The following is a 16,808-nucleotide window of genomic DNA, read 5'->3' on the forward strand; positions in this document are numbered from 1 at the left end:
CTCCGTCGGCTCTCATCTTCTTCTCTTTCGATTCTTCATCTTCTTCTCTACGGCTCTGTTCAAAACTCAAAACGCACTTAGAAAGCTCAAAAAATAAAAAACGAATTAAAATCTATTTGGGCCGGGAGCCGTCGAAGATGGCCGGGTGAGGAGCGTCGGTTGAGTTTTGAAGATGATAATGTGAGATCGTTATGGCAGAAGAAATCGCCCACACCGCTCCACGCGGGTAGCGGCGTGCGACCCGCAACCCGCGAAAGCATCCGCAATTTGAATCTAGGAAGCGCACCCTTCTTCTTGCGAGGTGGGTGGCCGCCCTGGCCATACCGCCCAGGATAGCGGCGAAAGCTGCCACAATTGATAACTCTAGTCAAAATGCACAAATTCTTTAATCTTCACACCTCATCTCATAATTCCATATCTCCCTTTACCTACAAATCCTATTTATGCATTAAATTATCGAAATTGAAAATGACCATAAAAGACTAATATATGATGCTCTTATTGAAAATAAGATGTGGGAGTTACTCGTCTGATGCTAATGTTATTCAAAATTTGTGAATTTTAAGACACAAATAATTCGAATGGATCTTTTGAGTAATACAAATTTCATCATTAGTTTAGTTGTTTTGTTATGAATGAAGTCGAACATTTCATTGACAACTATAATACATAAACAAGAAAATCCATATACACAAATATTTCACCAATACTATTAAAGGAGTAGTTCTACTTCTACTAGCTCAAGTTAAACTCTTAGAGCTTGTTGCAGCCTTTCCTCATACTAGCAAACCTCTGTAACTAACTGTCAAGGACAGCTAGATTATTTTAAAAGGTATATAAATAAACCATTCATGTTTGTAATGATTACTCAACTATCATACATAAAATCTTATTGAGATTTAAGATAATCATGAGCAATATTCTAACATGGTAACATATGAGCCACATAACAAGCTTGTGATATCGTCGTAAAACTCTGAAGCTTAGCACACAGTAACACCAAAGCCAGTTTCATTGCTGACTCTTCCATCTTTGTCTTTGCACACCTTTCTTTTTTATGCCATTTTTTATTAAAACTCGACTCTAAAAGATACTTGCTCTAGAACCAATCGGTTGAACATGTTAAAGCTCACAACTCACAAGCTTTGCTATTTTCCCAATTGCATGTGAACTAAGTGTGCGAACTCATGTCACGTCCTCTTGGATCACATTGGACTGCTCATGAGAATCCTACGATATCTCAAAGGTACCATCATATCTTAGACCCGTTGCCAAGTCAAGATACATAATTGGTGGTGCTTGTGTCTTCCTAAGACCCAATTTGATCGAATGATAGACAAAGAAGCAACATGTTATCTCCAGTATAGGAGTTGAGTACAAAAATATTGCTCTTGCTATCATAGAAATCCTATGGATTCAATCTCTCCTCATTGAGTTGTAGATCAATTTTGTCACTCCTACTATACTTTGTGACAACATGAGCACCATCACTCTTGCCCACAATTTGACTAAGTAACCTTTGCTAGCACAGGTCATTACAAAGTGAATGAATAAACCAATCACAATTGTGATGATTACAATTATCATAACAGAAAATCTAATCAAAATTCCAAGACAATCATGGAGAAATATTCTAAATTCTAACAAATACTAATCCAAGAGATAGAAAAATAAACCAAAAACAAAAGATAACAAAACTTCTATTTGGAATATATATGTCCTATTGCCATTGTGCAAAAAGCTTGAGCCGCATTAGGCATAATAACTAGTGACATTAAATAAATCTATCATGGTAAAAAGAAATCACAAAATATGGATGGTATGCATGCTCAAAGCCAGAAGATCCTTGATAAAAAGTGTTTTAAACATGCTATTGATTTGTTGCATCACTAGTATCTCCATTTCCTGCCTCCTCAACACTTGCAGAGTTTGTGTAAGAGGATTGTTGATAGAGTCCAGGCATAGTTGGGGGCGGCATGTTTATCGGGTGGTCAAACTTACAAGCTGGTCCAAATTTGCAAATTCCATATCGGCTGTAATGCGTGCATGTATTCTGGCCCTGAATTTCATGATACATTAAATGTTAGATAAAAGAAACTGGAAAATCATTGATAGAACATTATGGTGTAATAAGACAGTGGAATAAAATAACTTACAGGTCTCAAAGGCAGACCCTTGTCACTTAAGCTGCAAGGAGGTGATCTTGTAATCCGATTCTTTGGATGGTGAAATTTGCAATGGAACTTAAATTTGCAGTCCCCAGTTTTTAAGAAGAAACTACACTCGGGTTCACCAGGTCTTTCAGGAAACTCTTCAGCAGACGTCTGCTTATGACGGTGCATATGAGCATTTGTTTCAATAGCTGGGTTCTTCACGGCATATGGTGAAGGTGGAAGCGTACTCCTCTCTGATAAATATATAGGTGCCTTTACAAACCACAAATTGGTCAAACTGCTGGGAAAAGGCTAAAAATTTGATAGGCATAATAACTAATTGACAAAAAGGAATAGGAAAAAAAATACACTAGCTTTCTTGATTTATACTGCAATCAAGAAATGCAACAAAACAACAAATAATAAGAGGCTTAGGAAATGAGCATGAAATTTATAACATTGAATCTTACACATCAAACCATCACTTGGATATTGCTAGTGAATACCTTTAGTTTATATTAGTTTCGGAGCATTTAACAACGTATATAAAATGTTATCATTTAAATTACTAACAAAGCATTGTTACTTCTCAATTTTACTTCTGAGCATGCAGTAAAACTGTAAAAGTACTCGGTGCAAGTGTTTCATCATATGACAGAGGAACAAAAAACATAGACATTAGGCCTGTTTGGATAAACAGCTTATTTGCAGCTTATAGCACAAATGCTTATCAAAATAAGCGCTTATGAATAAGCTCGCATAATCTATTTTTATAACAAAAGATAAAATAAACTTAAATTGTTTTTATATATGTTATAAGTTGTTTTCATTAGCTATCTTGAAGAATTTACAAAAAATAAGTTCAAAAAAATTTGTGAAAAATGTCATAATCTCCCAAACAGTGTCACAAAACGTGTAGCAGTAGATAAGCCCATCCAAGCAGGCCCGTTGTATGATAGAAAATTGGCATAGTGATTTGTCATCATGTACCGATGATATAAAAGAATAGGTGATTGTCTACATAGTTATTATTAGCCTCAAGTCTAATGATTTACCTGATATCCATTCCATTCAGAGCTTCGAGGAGAAACCCCCGGAGTCGGTGAAATTATGATTGGCACAAATGTTGCAGTTTCATTGAATTTTCTGGTAGAAGATGACTGTGATACATTGTGTAATGAAATAGAACTTCCATTACCATATGCTGAAGTGGAATCATATCCGCCAACAGTTGTAGGATCGGGATGATTAAACTTGCAGGTTGCTCCAAACTTACAAGAGCCAGTTTGCATGTAATAGGGACACTCTTTCTCACCCTGTCATGAAAAACAACCTCACTTAAATCTCATGTATTTCAAACAGCAGAAAGAGATAACAGATAATGAACACCAATAAACTTCAGCATAATTTGCTAAGTGATGAAATAAGTTCATACCAAACGAATAGGTAGTCCGAGGAAGTTAAACTCTAAAACTTGGACGGCTGAATACTTTCCTCTGGAATGATCAAATTTACAATCCTTTCCAAACATACAACCCCCAGACCTTGTATAATACTGTCATAACATCAGGAAACAAAGAGATTTCTTTATAAGTACAACCAAAATAAATAGTAGGACAAGTTTATGATATGGCTAAGAAAAGAGAATAACTAACATATACATCATAATATGCAAGTACCCTCCAATCAAAAATTGTTTAAAAGAGATCTAACATTTTTCCATAGCGCAAAACAAAGCCAGGATACAACAACAAAAGAATTTTGTCACGAGGTGCTAGCTCAGCGATAAAAATCCAGTTGTAAAATGGTCACTAGCGTCGCTTTAATTAATAAAAAAATATGCAAACACCATATTTATAATTGACACAATATAATTTTTATAACATCATTTACTCAGTCAAATCCAACTATAGGTGATTGATTGTTTACATTAGCTGGTCAAATCAATGCATAGGTGATTCTAATATAAAATAACTTCAATAACAACATACAACCAACTTAAGAGCCAAAGTTAAGGCATTCATAAAATACAATAATAAATCTAACATCTTCAAATTGCAACAGAATATAACACCATAATTTTGAAAATACCTTGCATTCTGTCTGTCCTGCTCTTTTCTCCAATTCATCTCTATCTCCTACTCTCTCTTTAAAAGCCTTCATTTAGAGTCAAATAAAAGTTAATCAAAACATGAAAATTGAAAACACAGAAGCAGCTTTTAAGTAATGAACGCATTAGTAAAAAACATCTAGTTTAATGCAAGAGTAAGAGTGATCTATGAAAGTGATACCGAGCTTCTTCTCCTAAGAGGGTGATTAAACTTGCAATTGGATCCAAATTTGCAAGTCCCAGTTTTGAGATAAAAGGAACAGTCTTCAGCTTCAGGCCTCAAAGGGTACAGTTCAGCTCTACCATTACCATTGCTTCTTTCATCCTTGTTCTCCACTTGATCAACTTCTCCACTAACAACAACATTCTCATTCACATTCACATTCTCAACCCAGTCATTCACCTCATCATCCCCATTCCACCCATCATCATCACCATTCCACCCGTCATCATTATGACACTCCTGACCCTTTTCAGATTCTACAGCAGCAACTTCAAAGTTTGAAACTTTTTCATGAATTTCATCCCCATCTTTCAAATCCAACTTGTTCTGAAGCTCATCATCGAGATGGGTCACGTGATTGAGATCTGAGAGTTCAGGAATCAATTGTGGGTCGTTGGTGGAGGAATCGATTGATTTGGATTGCTGAGAGGGTTCCATTGGTGATGGAATTCCTCAACATTTAAATTAGAAAAAACCCTAATAATTGGGAATTGATTGAATGTTGAGAGAGTGTGGGTTTAATTGCAGTGTGTATGTAAGGAAGATGCGATGTATTGTGTTGTGATGGAATGCCACTACGTGGGTTTATACAACCGCCGTAGGAGTCTATATTCTAAACAAGAAGCATCATTCACTTTTTTCTTCAAGGGTATTCTTCCCCCTCCTTCTTTTCTTTTTTTATTAAATTACTATATATTAATAGATATTAATAGATTCGGCTAATTAGTCCAACATCTCGCAAGCGGATTAAAAGTTGTAAAAAAGGTGGGATGAGATCGAAGACGTGTCAGGCGTGCGATGAGTTATCCACGTCTCCCTGCTTTATAGGAGCTGACTCATTGATTATGTTACAACAATTATGAAGATTTTCTTATCCAAAATTGAACGGTCGCAAGTATCAAAGACTGACTAATCACGACTTCTATATTGAAGGGATGTCATCAACCACATTCCTTAATGGGTTAAGGTCAAGCTTTGTGTGGGCGAAAAGATTGACACCCCTTAGGCAAAGACTAAAACTATAAATACTTAGCTAAATAGTTAGTTCGAGGTATCACTTATTTACATATCAAAAACCTAAAGACTCTTGCTTGATTGATTGCATGTATAGTCATATCTATTATAATCACTGCAAGTACATTTGTCGCTCTCATGGGGTCCGATAATACTTACCAGGACCACACATTTTTCACAAGAAAAAATTTGTTGATTGATCCAGTCGTCGTCTCACGATGGTTTCCACAAAAGTATCATCCTATAATGGCGCAAAGAAACCCTAGTGGAGATGCACATTGTTATGGAGAAATTACGCTGCCAAAATCAAACCATGCAGACCAGTATTAAGAACATCCAACATGAACAGTGAAATGATGGTGAATTTGAAGACATGGAAATGTAGGATCTCAACCCCTCTCTGTTGAGACCTAGAACACCCTAGTTCTAGAAAAATTCAAGCCTCCCTCTCCAGTAACGTTATACATAAAAAAATGACTCACAAGAGCATGTTGTCGCCATTAACACACATATAGAAATAATAGATGTGACTGATTTTCTCAAGAGTAAGCCTGTTTTTAAATTGCTGATGAAGACACCCTTGCACTTGTACATGAACATTCTTAGGTTCTTCATGACTGACTATAAAAACCTTTATAGAAACTTGATCCATCAATTCTTAACGAGCAAGCACCATAAGGTGTTCATCACCAATTTATTCAATACAAGATAGGGATGTAACACCCTAAACCCCACTTACAATTCAATATGGAATTTAATTAAACAAAATGCAATCATTCAGGGTGTCACGCACAATCAAACATAGCCTGCTCTGTAACACGGTTTATAACATTACAATTTAGAACATGTCATCGCATGTTTAACTTCACTTAGGGTATCATCGCAACATTATCATTATTAAATCAAATAAACACGATATTGCAACTCATGATATTTAGTATCATAAACCTCAACTTTTATAACACAAGCAGTAGGAGTTGTGATAGTCAACTCAAAACAACTTAGAAATCTCAACAAAAAATAGTCTTTAACTCCAACATAAACGACATAAGAATCAAATCAAGCGTTCTTACCCCAACCCGGTGTTACATGATCAACGCAAGGTACCACTAGTCAAAACGATAAACTAAAGAAGTAACTCCAAGAGTTATCTTCTACTTACTTCAACAATGCTACTTCTGAGTATCAGTAAGTTGTCCATGGTGTACAACATTAAAGTGAGTGAGAATACACTTCAATAGTTAACGGTGAAAACAAGCGGGAGTAGATTATCACATAACAACAACATACACATTACTCAATGAACACCGACATTTTAAGTATTCTCATCCAACAACATATCACCAACAATCAATACAAATGCAACACTTATGCAATGTACTCAACACCGACTCGACATGCATGTGGTACCAAATATGAACACTCAAGTTCATCTCACTCCTTGATCCCCACCATAAGATCATATTCTCTCTTGGAACCGGAGCACACCAAAATCGCCACCATCACCATAGATAACGCTTCACTGATTCCCCATAATAGGAATTAGTTACTCGCACCCGATCCATCACCATAGGAATAAGGCTCACCGAAAAAAGAATTGGAGTTCCGACAACATGAATGCATGGACTCTCAACATGCAACACTAACACATACACATTGGCCCCTCTTCTGACTGTGTATGCCACCAATAACATAATCACTATTAACATAGCATGCATATATTTAAACATGCAACATCATTAACAACATCATCATAAATCCCATCAAAAAAAAACATCATCATAATAGCATCATCAATATCAACATCATAACATTATCATATCAATATCAATATAACAACATCATGAACATCAACACCATAACAACATCATCAAACTTCATCATCATAACAACGTCATCGTAACATATCATCATACACCATATGCAAACATTAATCAATATTACTACAACCAACAACAACATCAACTTCAACAACTCAACATATGCATATTCATAAACATATAATCATGCAATTTCATTACAACATCAACAACATTTACATTGTTAACGAATAATAATTAACATTCTCAACATCATAACATCATCATAAGATAACATCAACAAATACACAATTCTCATCAATTATTCTTGTTATCACGACACATTCATCCTCTGAAACTAATTCCATTTGATGGTAAATTGTGTTAACTTTCCAACACTTCAAATGGGGCACCATTTGAACTTATGGATCAAAATTATGGCCAAAATCGTCGGACAGTGCAACAATAAAACAAAACAAACACTCTAGCAGTTTGGAGTCGACTCCCAGCCTCTATGGATCGACTCCCAAAACTTATGGGTCGATTTCTACTGTGCAATTTAAAAAATATATATATTTTTCTGTTGGTTTGGAGTCGACTCCAACTGTTATTTTTGCTAAAAAAAAGTTTTTAAACTATCCAAACACTACCTTATATGACAACAACTTATTTTATGAAAATCTATCAATTTAATCTAATTTCTTGTTGTTATAGCACCCTAAACTCATCTATTCTCCATTGGTTCATAAATCAGCACAACATTACAACAATATCATCATGTTCATCATCTCTAAATCACCATTAACACCTTAAGGTCCCAACATTCAAACATCCGTCAATGGCAAAATTCCATACATATAAAATCAAGATAAATCAAATATAACTTCAGTCGAACAATCATACATATGAACACCACAAATCATCATCTAAACAATGATCCATGAGAAAACACAACAATCATCATATAACAACTACCATAGCATCACAATTTAGAATTATGAATCAAAACACTCAATCTTAAGGAGGTTAAGGGTCCCTCCATTTACTCCTCATGCTTTAACACCCATTAGAGAAGCACATCTCCCCCTTACCTTGATTCTCCTATAAAGCAATGAAATCTCTCCCTTAAAGCTCTTCTTCTCTTATCTCTAGACTCTTTGCCTCTTTGCCAGCTCTCCAAAAGTTTGCTTGTAATGACACTCTAAGAGTGTGTTTGGATGAAGCATTTTAACGGAGGAAAGTAATTTTTTGAGAGAATTGAAAATGACTTGACCAAAATCAATTGTTTGGATGAAAAATACATAGAATTGTTAAAATGATGTAAATTTATGATGTATTATATTCAAGTTAAATTTAAGGAATTTCAAATGACACCAAAAATAAAGAATTTGAAATCGACACTTCACTCTATATAATGAAAATGTTAAATTGTTTATTATTAATTTTTCAAAATTTGCAAAAATGTTCTCCATATTTTATAAAAATTTCAAATTCAGCCATAAAAATTTCCAAAAATTACAAATAAGTCCTTAATAATTTTCAAATTTTGCAAATTGGTCCCTATTTTTCGTTTTTAAATTTGGCCCAAAAGTTAAAAAATTTATGAAAATGATCACAAAAATTTATCAATAAATAATTTTAATATTTCATCTAAACAAATGAATTTAAAAATGAATGGATTTCAATTCAATCATTTGAACTACTTAGAAGTTTGAATTCTTTAAAATTTCTCAATTACATCATCCAAACACACTCTAAGGTTCTCCAAATTCCTTATTTTGTTCCAAAACCTAGTTCCATCTAATTAGGTCATTCCCTTCATATCCTCCATATTTTCCTTAATTCCAACATTGCCCTCAATTTCTCTATGCACTCTTATTTCCTTTTATTTTATTATGTTATTTAATTAATGAAACTAAAATATTATTTTAATTAACTAAACCATTCTAAATAAATCTACGATCCTCTAATCAGTCTCCACACTCTCCTCTCAAGGTCGAACACTCTTACCACCCAAATTAATTTAATTACTACTGCACAATAACTAAATAAACACACAAAATTCATAAATAATTTCATTAAATAAGATAATCTAAATCGAAGTGTTACAACTCTCCCCAACTTAAGAAATTGTCACCCTAGAAAATTACTTGAGAAAAACATATTCAAATACGACTCCCTCATCTGTTCCTCACGCTCCTAAGTCATGCTCTCACCAGGTGGTCCATCCCATACTACCATCACCAAGGCAATCTCTTTATCACACAACTACTTCACTTCCCGATCCTCTATCCGCACGAGTGATGCTTCCACAGTCAGGTTATCTCTCACATGCACATCATCCACTTGGATCACATGAGACAAATCTGGAATGTACGTCCTCAACTAAGACACATGAAAAACATTATGAAGATTAGTAAACGGAGGTGGCTAAGAAATCAAATAGGTTACTCCTCCTATCCTCTCCATGATCTGGTATGGACCAACAAAATGTGGCATGAGCTTTCGAGACTTCAAAGATTGAATAACACCAGTTACCGGTGTGACCCTTAAAACACATGACCCCCCTCTTGGAACTCAGGTGATTTCCTCCACTTGTCATGGTAAATTTTTTGATAACTCTCATCTGAATCATACCAACACAAAGGAGTTATACACCTCCTACCATATAACGTCTAATACGGTGTCATTCCAATACAAAAGTGGAAATTGTTGTTATAGGTAAAGTCAATCGACAAGTAGATATCCCAAACATCTCTTTGTTATAGCACATAAGCCCTTGGCGAATCCTCTAAAGACTGGATAACCCTCTCTGTTTGACCGTCCATTTACGGATGATAAGTGTCGTCCTCGGTTTTTTTCGTGGGATACGAACTGACTCTTCTTTTATTTTTGAGTTTGTGAAAATCAGAGAGTCGCCACCGACTTTTATTTTATCCAATTAAGGAAAGGTTTATAAAAGAAACAGAAAAAGACCTTTAAGAGATTTTGGGTTCGGGGGTAGGTTATACAAAGGGAAGGTGTTAGCACCCCTTTGTATCCATGGTTATCCATGGGCTCTTAATTGCTTAGCTCACTTGTTTGAATCATTTGTCTTGCTTTGAAATGCTTGTATGTGGTTTTAAATACCTTTGTAAATTAACTTTGTAATGATCCTTGTGCGGATGTATACAAAGTGTTCTATCTTTCGAAAGATGTTTTGAAAAGAAGATTTTTAACTTCGTAATGATCCTTGTTTGGATATATACAAAGTGTTATCTTTTTGAAAGTTTTGTTTTGGAAAAACAGTGATATGTGAAACATTTGTTGTTTTGTTTGATTTTGAGCAAGAAATTAGGAGATCTACCCTAAATTTATAAGGTCCTTTCCTATTTTCTTTTAGAAAATTTTCTTTGACTGGATACGGAAAGAAATTGTTTGAATTGTATTTGAAACAATAGAATTGATTTTGAAAAGAGTAACAGAGGGATTACCCTAAGAGGTGCAAGTGTGATTGTGTTTTATTTTCAGATATTTTTTGTCTTTGAAATTAGTGATCTAGCGCTTCAGTTGTTATCTTTGACATACACGCAGTTTTATATGTACAGAAATTAAAATGCGGGAATGTAAAATGCGGAAAATAAATCTACGCTATTACATCGATAGTGCGAGAAATGTAAACTACGCTATTTACATGAATTTGACAACCTATACACTTATCTATGAATTTAAATTGCAATAAGATAAAAGGAAGTATTTTTTTGGATTTTTGGATGGTTGATTTTAATTAAAAATTAATGCATAATTAATTTAATTAAAAGGTTAGAAATTAGAAATAAAATTTAAACCTAAAAAATTAAGTCTAAAATATGTCCAAATTGTGTTTCAATTAATTTTAAAATAAAATTAATTTTTTTGGGATTTTTGAAATTATTTTGGAAATTATTAAGCTAATTAACATATAATTATACAAATAATTTTACACATAAATTAAACTTAAAGGGAAAAAATATTCTAAATATGTACAAAATTAGTTTATAATATATAAACTTGATTTAATAAAAAGAAAATATTTTTTTCTGATTTTTTGATAGGTTAGAAATAATTAAAAGATAAATATAACAATATTATCTAATTAATTAAACAAAATATTTCAATTATGAAGAAAAATAAAATATTTTTGTATCAAAAAAATAATATATTATTTTATCAACCTAAAAATATTTTTATTATATTTTTTTGATTTTTAAAATTATTTTAAATTAATTTTGCAAAGAAAATAAAATAAAATGGAAAATATATAATTTGTGATCAAGTGTGGTTGGCTGAAGGTCTATGGTATGGACTTGCGTGTTATAAGCGTTGGATGAGTTGGTAAGTTGATCTGATGGTTCAGATGTTGAGGGCACATGGCAAATGCATGGATGGCAAGCACAGAGTCTGTCTGAATTTTAAAATCCACACGCGCGCAAACTAGCCAATGAGATGAGGACACCTAATCATCTTCTTCCTCTCTTCTGTGGCTAAAGCTCCGCAACTGTAGGTAAAGCCTTTAGTGACGGTTTTGTCCGTAGCTACAAGACCTGCAAACAACCAAAACTTTACACAAGCAATATAAACTAATTAGGAGACCATGGTTCGACTCAAAATCATCCCCTGAGTTCAAATATGCCCTTAGTTTCTTCTAATTTTGCCTAAATCGAATAATCCTAAAACGGAGCTCAAGAACCCTAGAATGGCAATTTCGTGTACAAGCATCCAAACCTCAATTAAACTTCCAGAAATGATCAGAACATCAAACTAAACTCAAATATATGTTTACATCTTGTTAAACATGCATGTATGATTATATTTTGGTAGGTTTTAGGTTTGAGCAAACCGTGAGCTATAGTGCTCGATTCCGTGAGTTTCAAAGCTTGAAACTGATTTGGATAGGTTCAGTGATGCTTAGGGATCGTGTTTGAGTGTTTAGTTTGGATTGAAAATGACTTAAACTAAAAATTCGAAATTCAAATTTCTTTGAAAATTTCAAGTTGATTCAAGAGTGACACAAGCAAGAGTTTTGTTCTGAATTTGTGTCCCTCCCTTTACTGAGGTATGCTAAGCATTATATGAGCAACAAGAGTGCTTAAATCTTAAGCCAACAATTATTGATGGCCTTTGAACTTTTGAATTTTTTAATATATAAAGCTTTGAATTCTTGACCATGGCTTCATTTTTCTTCAAACTCTTGCTCTAGGCCTGCTGTACCATCTCTTTGTTGCAGAAGTTAAGCCACCTTGGTGACTCATGCTAAGGACAAAAGCCTTGGATAATTGTCTTGAACCATTTCTTTCTTAATTTAATTTTAAATGTAATAAAATTAAATTAAAAAGAAACAAAAATGTCATGGGCCTAATGTTGGTCATGGGAGCCCTTTAACATCATTAGAAACATGTTTGGATCATGAATGCTTGGCCTCTTTTGGAAAAAAAATCATTTTGATCAATGCTAGTTTCATGCATTTTCCCAAAAAATAGCCAACTTCAACAAGGCATATCTCCCTCAATTTTGATCATATGAAGGAGTTCTTGTACTTTTTAGAAACCTCAAGATGTCCTCTACAAGCTACTTTGGAAACTTTTTTTCATTTGGAGAAGTTATCTTGATGTTATGGCCTTTGACAAAAAACCACTTTTTGTTGACTTTGAAAATAACCTGTAATGTCTGAGCTCATATTTTTCAAATGGTAAATCCAATGACCATGGGATCAATTGCATTTGAAAGATAATTGAATTTCCTTCAAAACAAGCTTTGGTTGGAATTTTTTGAATGAACGAGGAGAGAGTTATGGCCGGTCAAAGTTTTAGTTGACTTTTTAGGAGAAAACCCTAATTTTGAAACTTAGGGTTTTGTTGATTTCTGATCTTTTCTTGATGAATTATGATCAACCATTGATCAAATGATGAATCTTTTGACAAAATATGGATGTTGACAAAAAATTTCATTTTTGACTGTCAATTGACTTTTCGGTCAAACTGGTCGTCTGTTGACTGTTTGAGCTGCTGACTGTGCGTCTGAGCGAATTGAAGTTTGAAAATCTGTCTGGTGGTACTTTGAGACATATGGAGGTCCATGAAATCCATTTGAGGTCTCAAAAAACTTGTTCTCCAGAAAAAACAAAAACCCTAGTTAGGGACTATTTGTGTAGGAGACAGTTAAGCGTACCTGATTTTTGTGCAGTGCTGAGTCTTTGCTGATCATGTGATTATCAGAAGACTTCTAGAACAAAAATCTTGGAATTTTGAAATGCAAAAGATTGACTTGATTGATGGTACAAAACACGGAGAATCGTGCTGTCAGCGGGTTTGACTGTCAACTGGCTGTCCGGGCATTAACGTAACAGTTAAAGTGAAAATTCAACAGTTAAAGTTAATTTTTCCTTTTTGTTTTTTGTTGTGTTAATGGTGAAAATTTATTTACCTGAGTTGTTAGAAAAAACACAAACACAATAAATAATTAAAATATACCGTACGCGAATGAAATTACCGATAATAATCTTGAAAAATATTTAATGCACAGAAAAATAAATATTTATCTAGCAAAATACACATAATATTATCTTGATAATTAAACGACAGTACGACATATAGTACAATATTTAATACTGACAGTACAAATATTACATAATATAACGAACAGTACGACAAATATAATGAACGGTACATTATTTGAAAGCGAAAGATACGACAAACTTTAAGTATGACGATTAAAAACCCATGCTATAAATAACAACATATAGATGCACGGAAGTGTAAGCAATCCAGGTCCGCATTTTTCAGGACTATGCAGACAGAAAAAGGACATGATCACCACCAAAACAGTGATGACCATAAGAAAAAACGTATCCATCCACTTTGCCATTTTTGCCGGGGAAGAAGAGAAAATAATTATGAGATAGAAATTTGGGAAATGAGTGAAATTTGATGTGAGAATTTATGGAAAAAATGAGAGGTATTTATAGAGTGAAAAGAAGGATAGAGACGTTGGGGAATGAAGTGATGCCGTACAAAAAAGGAAAATTTGAGTGGTAGTAGGATTTGAAAGAAAGTGTATGGTAGGGTTTGAAAAGAAAGATGTATGGAATAAAGTTAGGATTTGATTTGAAAGAAAGAGATTTGAAAAGAAAGGAAAAGATTTGAAAATAATATAGTATAGTACAAAAATTAGTGGGAAACAAAACCAATAATAAATTAATTGTTACCAGTACAGTCTGAACCCCCGGACTTTGCGCCTGCAAAATTTAATTCTGTACCAATTGCGTCAGTATTATTTATCTGCAAATAAATCTCAAATAAACAGCGTGTGTGAAGTGATAAACAGTACTTGGCGTTTGTGTAAGAATAAATTCAACAGCGAACCAAAATACCGTATAAGAAATATTCTAAAAACCGAGTATTCATAAAATCAGGATATTTATGAAATAAAATCCAAGATTATATGAAACTCCCAATTTTTAGACAGAAGTCTATTGCTTTCTTCTTGAAAAATATGCGGGCAAATTTTGGGGTATAACAATAAGCAAAACTAAACTTCAGCTTAGTACCTAAGGCAACTTGCAGACTTCCCCAAAACCTCGATATAAATCTTAGATCCCTATCTGACACAATACTTGAAGGAATACCATGCAGTTTCACAATTTCATTAATATATAGTTCAACCAACTTCTACAAAGAATAATTGATCCTCATCGATATAAAATGAGCCGATTTGGTCAACCTATCCACAATTACCCAAATTGAATTACATCCCTTTGAAGTCTTCGACAGACATGTTATCAAGTCTATGGAAATGTTATCCTAATTCCACTCTGGAATATTCAATGGTTGCATCAGACTCAATCACTTCTGATGTTCAATCTTTAAATTATGACAAGTCAAACAAGCATATACAAATTCAACAACCTCTTTCTTCATTCCTCACCACCAAAACATTTTCTTCAAGTCCTGAAAGCACCATCGATAACCATCTGATTTATAACTTCCATTGTTGTAGCAATTGTAGAACTACCATTTACTTCTTTACTTGCATTTCCATCAGATTGCATTATTTCCAATGCCTTATGAGATTGAGATATCAAGGTTTCTATGTGACCACCTAGTTTTGCATCCCCTCCTGTTTGTTTTCTTTTACGATTTCCTTTAATAGGTTTGTTAGTCATGTTTTGTGCAACTTTTTTTGTGCCTCCATCTTGACCAGTTACTTGCGTGCCTTCAAGATCTTCAACATGTACTTGTGTACCTTTAACACCTTGGTTAGGCAACTAGGTACCACCCACATCATTCATAAAATCAGGCCAAAAAAGAATTTTCTTCTTGAAGTAAATTTTCCACTTGAGAAGCATGTTGTTGATATTCTGCATACACACATGCTCCATCACTCTTATCATGATGATTATCTTCCTTGCCATTTTCTTCATCCTCTTCCTCAATATTAACATGTTCCACAGGTTGAACCAACTCAGAATCCACAAAGGGTGCAACAACCTCATCCCCACCTGCATAATTGTCACAGTTGATTCCAATATTCTTCTATCGCAGGATCTACTGATTTATTACGAAATTTTTTAGCTTCCAGTTTCTCCTACAAAAAAATTAACCATTAATTTTTAGATCTTATATTAAATCATTTTTATTGTAAATTAACTAGAAGTATTTAATAAACAAACTAACCTTAATTTTTTTTATCCCACCAATCATCTGAACAACTAAGCGTTCCCGTAACATGATCCCATCCTAAGCCAGTTTCACTAAACTTCAGAAACCTCCAAATGCGCCAATCTTTCTTTATTGTACTAGTAAGAGACCCGTGCGTTCGCACGGGTCGCGCAATGTTGCTACAAATAGTAAATAAATATAATATATTAATGGTTAAGAAATGTATATAAAAAATATGTATATTAAGTAGTCTTGACACTCGGAAATGTATATTTTAGTAGAAAAAATAAATAAAATAATTATGTTGTCATCGACCCATGCGTTCGCAAGGGTTGCACAATGTCTTTATAAATAGTAAATAAATACAGTATAGTGATGGTTAAGAAATGTATATAAAAGATATACAAATTAAGTAGTATAAGCCCTTCGGAAATGTATATTTTAGTAGAAAAAATAAATGAAATAATTAAGCAGCCATCTACCCGTGAGTTTGCACGGGTCGCATATTTTCGTTATAAATAGTAAATAAATATAGTATAGTGATGTTAAGAAATGTATATAAAATATATACAAATTAAGTAGTCTCGGCCCATCGAAAAATGTATATTTTAGTTTAAAAAAAATAAATGAAATAATTAAGTAGTCATCTACCTGTGCGTTCGCGTGGATCGCGCAATATATAAATAGTAATAAATATAATACAGTGACAGTTAAGAAATGTATATAAAAAATATACAAATTAAGTAGTCATCTACCTGTGCGTTCGCACAATGTCGTTATAAATAGTAAATAAATATAGTATAGTGATGATTAAAAAATGCATATTAAATAATA

General features: G+C 33.6%; 1 protein-coding gene across 1 annotated transcript; it reads right to left on the bottom strand.

Annotated features, from left to right (window-relative positions):
* Positions 1 to 1,535: 1,535 nt before the first annotated feature.
* Positions 1,536 to 5,156, bottom strand: LOC131662081 (zinc finger CCCH domain-containing protein 67-like). Its single transcript, XM_058931769.1, has 6 exons — positions 4,445 to 5,156; positions 4,245 to 4,310; positions 3,589 to 3,708; positions 3,209 to 3,469; positions 2,157 to 2,426; positions 1,536 to 2,059 (listed from the first exon to the last, which is right to left on the bottom strand). Exons 1-6 carry the CDS (start codon positions 4,922 to 4,924, stop codon positions 1,871 to 1,873), a joined length of 1,386 nt encoding a protein of 461 aa, XP_058787752.1. The 5' UTR covers positions 4,925 to 5,156; the 3' UTR covers positions 1,536 to 1,870.
* Positions 5,157 to 16,808: the final 11,652 nt, after the last annotated feature.

The sequence above is a fragment of the Vicia villosa genome, linkage group LG3 (genome assembly GCF_029867415.1).
Source record: "Vicia villosa cultivar HV-30 ecotype Madison, WI linkage group LG3, Vvil1.0, whole genome shotgun sequence".
In the NCBI taxonomy this organism is placed as follows: Eukaryota; Viridiplantae; Streptophyta; class Magnoliopsida; order Fabales; family Fabaceae; genus Vicia; species Vicia villosa.

Coding starts and splice junctions, on each gene's coding strand:
- LOC131662081 (XM_058931769.1), bottom strand. CDS start 4,924: ATGGAACCCTCTCAGCAATCCAAATCAATCGATTCCTCCACCAACGAC. Junction 3,709..4,244: donor CAGGACAGACAGAATGCAAG/GTATTTTCAAAA, acceptor ATGTTATGACAG/TATTATACAAGGTCTGGGGG. Junction 3,470..3,588: donor TCGGACTACCTATTCGTTTG/GTATGAACTTAT, acceptor TTTTCATGACAG/GGTGAGAAAGAGTGTCCCTA.